The sequence below is a fragment of the Guillardia theta genome (genome assembly GCF_000315625.1).
Source record: "Guillardia theta CCMP2712 unplaced genomic scaffold GUITHscaffold_177, whole genome shotgun sequence".
Taxonomy (NCBI): Eukaryota; class Cryptophyceae; order Pyrenomonadales; family Geminigeraceae; genus Guillardia; species Guillardia theta.
In genome coordinates this window covers 31,975-41,324 of record NW_005434499.1, presented here as the reverse complement: position 1 = coordinate 41,324, position 9,350 = coordinate 31,975, and the positions used below count along the sequence as shown (strand labels likewise).

General features: G+C 58.0%; 3 protein-coding genes across 3 annotated transcripts; 1 reads left to right on the top strand and 2 right to left on the bottom strand.

Annotated features, from left to right (window-relative positions):
* Window positions 1-334: 334 nt before the first annotated feature.
* On the bottom strand, window positions 335-2,227 carry GUITHDRAFT_158899 (heat shock protein 70-like protein; the record flags this gene model as incomplete). The annotated part of the gene is made up of 3 exons (XM_005820429.1): window positions 335-439; window positions 995-2,160; window positions 2,200-2,227. The coding sequence occupies 3 exons, from the start codon at window positions 2,225-2,227 to the stop codon at window positions 335-337; spliced, it is 1,299 nt and encodes a 432-aa protein (XP_005820486.1).
* A 2,903-nt stretch (window positions 2,228-5,130) lies between these two features.
* On the top strand, window positions 5,131-6,533 carry GUITHDRAFT_156017 (hypothetical protein; the record flags this gene model as incomplete). The annotated part of the gene is made up of 4 exons (XM_005820428.1): window positions 5,131-5,406; window positions 5,653-5,838; window positions 6,072-6,186; window positions 6,417-6,533. Coding segments are annotated over exons 1-4 (557 nt in total), but the record flags the coding sequence as incomplete, so codon positions are not given.
* Window positions 6,534-7,711: 1,178 nt separating this feature from the next.
* GUITHDRAFT_51096 (hypothetical protein) lies at window positions 7,712-8,128 on the bottom strand (the record flags this gene model as incomplete). The annotated part of the gene is made up of 1 exon (XM_005820427.1): window positions 7,712-8,128. A coding segment is annotated over one exon (417 nt), but the record flags the coding sequence as incomplete, so codon positions are not given.
* Between the last annotated feature and the right edge of the window lie 1,222 nt (window positions 8,129-9,350).

The window sequence follows — 9,350 nt, the reverse complement described above, 5'->3', positions numbered from 1 at the left end:
GAGAGAGAGGAGGAGGAGGAGGAAGAAGAAGAAGAAGAAGATGATGACGAAGAAGACGAAGAAGAAAAGGAGGACGAGGAGGATGGGAGGGGAAGTGAAAGGGCTGGGGAGGAGGAGGAGAAAGGCGGTTGGGAAGTGGGGGGCAGGGTAGAATGGGAGGACAGGGCAGCAGAAAGAAGCAACGAAGGTAGTTACCCTTGCTGACGTGGGTCTAGACAGCGCGAGGGACGAGGAGGGAAAGGGACTGACTCAGTGGCGATTGCAGTGGCTGGGAGAGTCAAGAGCAACTTGGAGGCGCTGAAAGGTGAAAACCTAGCTCAACGTCTCTTCCTGGCTAATGCGCGAGTAAGGCAAGGTCCCGGGAATCATCGCCATCTCCTTCGGGCCCACCTTCACCACCGACCGCGCGCAGGGCTTCACCCATGCCCTCGTTGTGGACCTAAAGGACAAGGAGGCACTGCAGGTATGAGAAGATCGCTGCTCCTCCTCCTCCTCTGCTGCTGCTGCTCCATACTGCTGCTGCTGCTGCTGCTATGCTGCTGCTCCTCGTCCTCCTCCTCTGCTGCTGCTCCTCTTCCTCCTCCTATGCTGCTGCTGCTGCTCCTCCTCCCCTCTTCCCCCCCCCCCCCCTCTGTTGCTCTCCTTCTCAAATGACAACCATCAAGGCATACGGGCCCCATCCAGAGCATGTGGAGGTTCTGAACAACGACCTGAAGCCCAACATGGAGCAGCCTCCGCTTGCCATGGACTACGAGTACGAGGGCTGACTAGCTTGCCGCCTGTGAGAAGTTTGGGCGCGGGGAAGAAGCATTGCACGAAAGCTTCATTGACAGGAGGGAGAGAAGGAGGGGAGGAGTTGGAGCACAGCAGCATAAACAAGGGCTCGCCATGTAGTCCATCACGACACGACTGCCTGCTCCTTGTCCTTCACCATGGGCCGTGAGAGAGGATCGCATTTCCTCGCTCCCGACCCCCAGTACTCCGTTGCCGCAACCTTGATCCCCTTGGCATCCGTTAGGATACCAGCCTGCACTGCCGTCCCCCACGCCACCGCCTGGTCGGGGTCTACCTCCCAGTTGGGCTCCTTGCTGAAGAAGTCTCTCATCATCTGCCGGATGTGCGGGACCCTCGTCGTCCCCCCGACCAGCACAATCTGGTCGACCTCATGCCTCTCGTACCCGCTCAGCTGCAGCACCTGCTCGACCGGCCAGATGGCTCTGTGGAACAAGGTTCCCCAGATCTTCTCTGCCTCCACCCGGCTCAGCGTCCTCCTGTACTCGCGCCCTTGGAAGAAGTTGTGGATCGCAATTGTGGCCTCGGAGGAAGAGGAGAGCGAGATCTTCGCCTGCTCCACCTCGTGCCGAAGCATGTCCACAGCCGCGGAGTTCTCGATAGCCGACAGTCCGGACTGCTCCTTGAACTCAGCGAGCAGGTACTCCAGCAACTCCCCGTTGAAGTCCTCGCCCCCAAGATGCTCGTCCCCGCAGGCTGCGACCACCTCGAACACTCCTCCTTCCAAACGCAGAAGGCTGACGTCTAGAGTCCCTCCTCCGAAGTCGTACACCAGGATGTTGGCTGCGGGCATCTGTTGAAGCCCGTAGGCGAGCGCCGCGGCCGTGGGCTCGCTGATGATCCTGAGCACGTCCAGCCCCGCCTGCCGTCCAGCTTCGATAGTCGCGTTTCTCTGCTCCTCCGTGAAGTCAGCTGGGACGGCCAGCACGGCCTTGAGCACGGGGCGACCGATGTAGTTCTCCACCTGCTTCTTCATCTTGCGCAAGACATGAGCTCCGACGGCTTCCGGCGACATCACGCGCTTCTCCTTGCCGACCTCCACTTGGATGAACGCGCTGCCGTTCACGTCCACCACGTCGAAGGGCACGAGCTTGCGGTCATGCTGTACCGTCTCCTCGTTGAACCGATGCCCGATGTAGCGCTTGGCGTCAAAGATGACAGAGCGAGGATGCAGCTTGCCGTACTCGCGTGCCTCGTACCCCACTAGCACCTCCTGGTTGCGGAAGGCGACGACGCTCGGGGTCAAGTTCCTGCCCTGCTTGTCTGGCACGACCTCGACAGACCCATTATGGAAGAGAGCGATCACAGAGTAGGTAGTGCCTAAGTCGATCCCGACGACGCCTGGCTTGGGAGGAAGAGGGTTGAAGACTGCAGCAAACACAGCAGAGAGCACCACTGAGAGGATACCCCCGGTTATAAGCAGCTCAGTCTGCATGGCTGCGTCCTCTCCTCAAGAAGGCTCTTTGTACACCTTGGGAACTGCAAGCTAAGTCAGCAGCGGTAAGCAATTCCGATAGACCAGGGAAAGGCTATCGTTGACAGTCTTTCTGACGGCAATAGCCCTGTTCTATCATACCCGCATGAACATACTTTTTTAAACGTTTTGTGGTTAGTATCGTTCGAAGCTAATTTCACACAGCATTTCCATCTCCATCACTACCTCCATTCTCTGTTCTCACCATGATCGCTTATTCCCTCTCCCTTCCTCCCTCGCCCCCCCCTCGCCCTCGCCCTCGCCCTCGCCCTCGCCCTCGCGCTGTCTCTGTCTCTGTCCCTGTCCCCGACCCTGTCCCTGTCTTTGTCCCTGTCCCTGTCTTTGTCCCTGTCCCTGTCCCTGTCCCTGTCCCTGTCCCTGTCCTTCTCCCTCTCCCTCCTTTCTTTGCTTTTCTCGCATTCTTGCCATGGCGGCCTCCCCGTCACAACGTGTGGTTGGCCCGCCTCCAACTCAAGTACCCCACCCTACTGGAAACACTTGCACCGCAGACCTCGATGGGGTATCGGCAAAAGGGGGTACTTTCAATGAGAAAAATAGGGGTACTGGTGTCACTGGTAGGGGAACCGAAAGTAGGGGACGAGGGCCATGAAACGGCAACGGAAGGAATGCAGGGAGGAACGAGCCTGAGATGAGAGGAGATGAGATGAGAGGAGAGGAGAGCGGAGGGGAGAGGGAGATGGCAGATGAGAGAGGAGGAGAGAGGAGAGGAGGAGAGGAGGAGAGGAGGAGAGAGGAGAGATAAGAAAGATGAGAGAGGAGAGAGGAGAGGGGAGAGAGGGGAGAGCGAGGGGATAGAGGAGGGACGAGAGACGTTTGCAAGGGGAGTGGGAAGGAGAGGTGGAGAGGACTTGTGGAGAGGGCGAGTGTACGGATGAGGAGGGCGAGATGGATGGATAGAACATGCAGGAGGATGAGGATGATACGACGAGGATGATACGTGGAACAGAAGGACCTGCAGCTTCAGGACAATGTCCGAAAGTGGGATCAGGTAGCAACGTGAGGTGCAGAAACAGCCAAGTGTGGAGGAAAATAGCTGGGCAGGTAGGATGCGCAACGTTGAGATGTGTAGAATTTCATGCTGGTGCATGCGAGGAGGGCGAGACGAGCAGAGCAGACAGCATCTGATCCAGACGACTTTCTTGCTCTAACTAGCATCTGATCCAGACGACTTTCTTGCTCTAACTCCTGCTCTCAGATGTTAGCAACTGTTGCAAGCACGAGTTGGGCAAGGAAGTAGAAGTCGCCATGTACCTGCAGAAGAACATTCCGACGCCATCCTTCGGCGTCGCCCCCGATGCTCGCAAGGACAAGCTCGACGAGCTGATAGAGAACTCCAACAAGAACGTGAAGGTTCTCTCCGACGAGGCCATCACCGCTGCTCCAGACCTGAGATCGCTCAAAGATGCGTTCCTGGAGACAAACCCCATGTTTCAGGAGATGCTGCACGCCCTGGAAACCTTCGACGCGTCAATGCGCGGGGAGGGTCAGGTGCCGTCCAAGTACGACCAGGCTGTCTTCGCTGCTGTGAGGACGATGCTTCGAGAGTGTCTCTTCACCAAGAATGCTGGCATGCGGAAGAATCAGATCGAGCGAGTCTACTCCTGGTATCAAGAAAAGAACTCCAAGAACCCTCAAGGCAATTCGTTCGCCGTCCTCAAGGATAGCACACCAGCGGCTAAACCTCTTGCCTCCTCCTCCCCCACCAGGCCGAAGCCTTCCACTGCCTCTGCGCCCTCCATGAGGGTCAAGGAGCGGAGGTTCTCCAGCTTTCAGGAGCAGGAGCTCCTGCCCACAGAGGCAGCAGCGGTGCTGCAGCAGACCGACTCCCCTCGAGCCCCTCACAGCACGCAAGAGGGTCTAAAGGCGATCCCTCCCTCTGAGAGGATCAAAGAGTTCAAGATGCGGAACCTTCGTCTGTCTCAGATGCTGCGGCAGGGTATCCCTTTATCCTCCATCCGGGCAGCTGAGGAGGCGGTGAAGAAGCGATCGGCGATGCACAAGAGCCCCATGCTCGATGACGGGCTGCTGTTCATTGACACTGAGCAAGACAAGAAGAGTGCGTGCCAACTCTCCCCACCTCCCTTGCATACCTTTCTTTACCTCTCCTTCTCTCCCCTTCTCTCCTCTCTTCTCTCCTGCTCTCTCTTTCCCCTCTCCCTCCCTCCCTCCCTCCTTTTCCTTCCCTGCCCTCCTTCCTTCCATTTTCTCTCGTCCAGCTCTCCTGTCTCTCTCGTCGTGCCATTTCTGTTAACTCTGTGCCTCCAGTCCACGAGCTGTGGCTGAGGAAGCGTGAGGAGGAGGAGATGGAGAGAAGGTCCGAGAAGGAAGTGCAGGAGGCGATGGCCTGGTGGGCCATGAACCGAGCCAAGATCGAGGAGGAGGTTGCGCGACGGCAGGAGTCCGTGCGATTTGCCTCCCAGACGGCCAGCCTACATGCCCGACCCACGTCCTCCACAGCGGTGAGACTGAATCTCTTCCTTTGCTTTCCAGGTTCTGACGCTCTCCCCTCCTTCGTTCTTCAACTTCCTCCTTCCCTCCGGGCTCCTAATCCCTTCTCTTCGCGCTCCTCTTCCCTCTCCCTTCCCTCCTCTCTATCCATCCTCTCCTCCTCCCTCCTCCTCCCTCCTGCTTCCTCCATCCCTCCAGCCCTCGGCCAAGGCCAGCGCACATCCTCCTTCTTCTCCGACCGTCTACTCGGGCATCGACTCGGATTCCGACGACGAGGGAGTCGAGGTCATCGAAGACCTCATCCCCGCACAGCCCCTCCCGGAGAAGTTCCTCAAGGTCCCCCAGCTCAAATCCCCTTACGACGGGCTGCGCCAGGCCTACACACCAGCGGGCTGGCCCCAGGACTCACTAGCTCGGCCCATCTCAGCTCGGCTGGCAGGTCATGATCCAGCTGGGAACCACCTCTTTAGCTCGCCCTCCAACAAGAACCTCCTTACCTTCTCTTCCTCCTCCAGACCGCACACGGCTGGGGCCCGAGTTGCCGCCCACATCTCAGCCTACGACGAGGCCAAGGGCATCCCCCAGCAGAGCAAGGGGGAAGGCAAGGGGGAACACATCCAGCTGCATGGCTTCTTCTCTCCGCACAGCTCTCGCCCTACCTCGTCCTACAGGTTCTCCTTTCTTGCCCTTCTCCTCCCTCCCTTCCTCTACCTCTGTTCCTCTACTTCTCCTGCTCCCTTCCTCTACCTCTGTTCCTCTACTTCTCCTCCTGCACTCCACCACTCGCTCCTACTTCCCCCCTTGCCTCCGCCGCTCAAGTATACCTACTCGCTGTCAATCAGCTTACCTGATGCTTGTCCCCTCACTCCCTTGCTCGTCTCTCTTGCCCCCCCCTGCTCGTCTCACCTTTGCTACAGGCAGTCGCAGGCGCCTACAGTCCGACAGCTTTCGGCTCGTCCTCGCACTGACCGCCCCTCCTCCGCCGTCTCCTCTCGGGCTGTTCAGCTCACCGAAGTCGATCGCATCAAGAGAGCCTTTGCCAAGACCAAGATCTCCTGTCCTCTCAACGTCATCGAGAAAGCTCTCGTTGTGCCTGAAGACAGGTTCTCCTCCTCCTCCTCCTCCTCCTCCCCCTCCTCATCCTCCTCCTCATCCTCATCCTCCTCATCCTCATCCTCCTCATTCTCCTCCTCCTCCTCCCCCTCCTCATCCTCATCCTCATCCTCATCCTCCTCATCCTCATCCTCCTCATCCTCCTCCTCCGCCTCCTCCCCCTTCCCCTCTCCTCCTCTTCTCCTCCCTCTTGGCTGCTTCGCTCACCTCACAACCACCTCAGGTCGTACGCCAAGTGTCTCGAGATGCTTCCCAGGCCCGGTTGGAACCTTATACCCGACCCGGTGCTGGCAGAGAAGAAGAAGGCGACTAAGGGGAAGAAAGGAGGGAAGACCAAGGTGAGGAGGAGGAGGAGGAGGAGGAGGAGGAGGAGGAGGAGGAGGAGAGGGAGGAGGAGGAGGAGGAGGAGGAGGAGGAGGAGGAGGAGGAGAAGGAAGGTGGGTGGGAAGTCGAGTAGGAAAAGGAGAAGGGGAGCGGGGATGGGGAAGGGATGGGGCGAAGTGTAGGAGGAGTAATGGGAGGAGGAAAAGGGAGGAGAGTTTATGAGACTATGCTGATGATTGGACAGGGGAAGAAGGGGAAGAAGAAGAAGTGACGCGCAAGGAAGGGAAGGGAGGGAGGAAGACGATGTATGATGGCGATACTATGCGATTTGTTATTGAGTTTCAAATGTAACTTAACCTACATTCTTTACCTTCATTTCATTCTTCAATTACTACCTCCCCCAGCCCTCCTGCTGCTGCTGGTCTCTCCTCCTTTCCTTTCTTGCCTTCAGCCTCTCCGGTACGTGAGGATCGTATTCCTTGCCGCCTGGTGCAGCTGCTGCGACACGTCACTGTCGGCGAAGTTCTGCCCGAGCATGTCGATGCCCACGGAGGTTGCGATGAAGACGATGTAGAGGAGGAGGAGCGAGCTTCCGAAGATCCTCCCAGCCTGGAACCTGTTGAGAGCCATGAGAGCAACCGCGAGGAGTACGGAGAGGAGCATGAAGGAGAGGCAGCAGAGGAGCTGCACAGACATGTAGAGCCTGTAGGGGCTCTCGATCATCATCGTCCCCATCATCCCCGACAGCCCCAGCCCAAGCAGGATGTTCATGAGCGAACATCCCACGCAGGCCCCAGCTGCCATGGCCGGCAGCCCCGCCTGAGCGACCCCGACGCAGGTGACGAGGTCCTGCATGCCGATGCCGACGGCGAGGATAGTGACGCCGAGGATGAGGCTGCCGAACTCGAAGACGACGCCGAAGGCAAGGATGACGTTGACGATCTCTCGTGCTGTGATGTAGATCCACACCAGAGATGCCCCGAAGCCAACGAAGCCGATGTAGCGATGGAAGGGAGGGGGAGAGCTGTCTGAGGAGGCGATGTAGGTGGCCAGGGAGAGGAGGACTCCGATGAAGGCACCGACGGAGAGGATGAGGAGGAGGGAGGAGGGCTGGTAGATCTCCTTGGGAAGGCCCTCCTGGAAGAGGACAAAGGTGATGAGCATCAGCGGGAAGAAGAGCATCTGAACCGACAGCACGGGTCTGATCCACCCCTGGTTGGGAAGCTCCTTGTCTACTATCGGCACAGTCAGCTTGAGGAGGATGACGATGGGAGCGGCGATGAGGTCGAGGACCAGCCTGTACCATGGCACCGAGGAGAGATCCTCGTCGAAGGGCCACATGAAGCGAAAGAAGAGCTGGGAAGGAGTGTCAGACGAGTCCAGCAGCCGCTCATAGAAGGTGAGTCGCTTCTGCGTGTCCGCAGAGTGAGCGGAAGAGTTCACTTTGCCCTTGTCTCCGTTGCTCTCAGCGTCTTGGGGCGCCACCTCCTGCTCCTCCCTCCCGATGGGCTCCATGCCAAAGAGCGGGAGGAGGTGATCAAAGTAGAGGACGGTGAGCACGTAGCAGACGTAGATGAGGATGCATGCGACCCCTTCGTAGAAGTCGATCTTTTTGTCCACCAGGATGATCATGGTGAAGAAGATTGAGATGGTGTAGAAGAGACAGTCTCTCACGTACTCCCCGCTGTGCATCTTGAAGGGCGACAGGATCGCGATGATGCCTTGAACGGCGCAGAACACAAACATGCCGTTTCCCAGCACCTCCCCGACTGCCAGCTCCATTCCATAAGGCCCGCTCAACGTGGCCGCCAGCATGCTGAAGAGGTCGGCACAACCGTTGCCGAAGGCGAGAAAAGTGACTCCAGCGACACTCTGACGGAGTTGGCAGAGGTCGGAGATCGTGTTCAACGCTGGGATCAAGAAGTTGACCTGGGCGGTCAACCACACGAAGAGGATCGCCAGCCAAACAAGCAGCAGCACCGCTCCTGCCTGGGGGACGCGTCTGAGGAAGCAGTATGGAAGCTCCTGAGGCGAAAGGTCAGTTGCCAGCCCCACAGGCTCTCATGCTCTCACCAGGTAGTTGACGAGCCCTCCATGAGGACCGCAGTGCTGCTGCACAAAGCGACAGATCCTGACCTCAGCCTCGGGATCATCCGCCGCATCGTTAGCCACGGCAGCGACTTGTGCGCAAGTTAGCGTCCTGATGTACTTCCTGGAGGAAGAGAGGTTTCCCACGACGATCTCTCCTACCCCGATGACTTCTATCGTGTTGTTGTTTCCTTCTGCTGTGTACGCGTACACTGGGACATGCTCGCCATCCACGGAGATGTTTCCGATGACCACTCCTCCGTCTCCTATGGCGTCCCCTACGTCGAAGAGGCTCGAGGGGTTCACCCCCACCAGCTCTGCTCCAGCCATTTCGTCCAGTCTTGTCCCTGACGCCATCTTAAAGGGAAGGTACGCCTGTTTGAGCTGTCTGACTTCCCTCGCCAGCTGCTGCTCCCGCAGGGATCGATGGAACCTCTCGCGTTCCAACCCTCGGACCTTACCCTCCTTGTGCTCGAGAGTTTGTAGAATGACTCTCCTCAACGTCTGCCGGCTGCTCTCCAGCGCTTGTCGTGTGCTATCCGCATTCGCCGATATTACGAGAATGGTCGAGAAGAGTACAACAACACGGGAAAGAGAGCTGCACATGAAATGCAACGACATAGACATAACAGTTAATGGTGGGGAAGGAAGAGCTGATGTGCGACAAGAAAAATTCTGTTCAGTAACAAGCAGGAGAAACAGTAGGATGAGCAGGATGAGCAGGAGGAAGAAGGAAGGAGGAGCAGGAGGAAGGAGGAGGAAGGAGGAGGAAGGAGGAGGAGGAGCAGGAGGAGCAGGAGGAGTAAGAGGAAGAAGGAGGAGCAAGAGGAAGAAGGAGCAGGAGGAGCAGGAGGAAGCAGGAGGAGCAGGAGGAAGCAGGAGAAGCGGCGCCTCAACACTGCATGGCCGAACGGTCGTCCGAATTTAGATAGGATTAGGTCCTAGAAATCATAGGAGCCCCCTAGGACCAAGAGTGGAGGAACAATCGGAATGGGGGTAGGGGTGGCGGAGAAGTAGAGGAGTCGGGAGGGAGATAGGGGTACAGAAATGGGTCGAGATGGGGTAGAAGGGAGGAGGGGAATGTAGACAG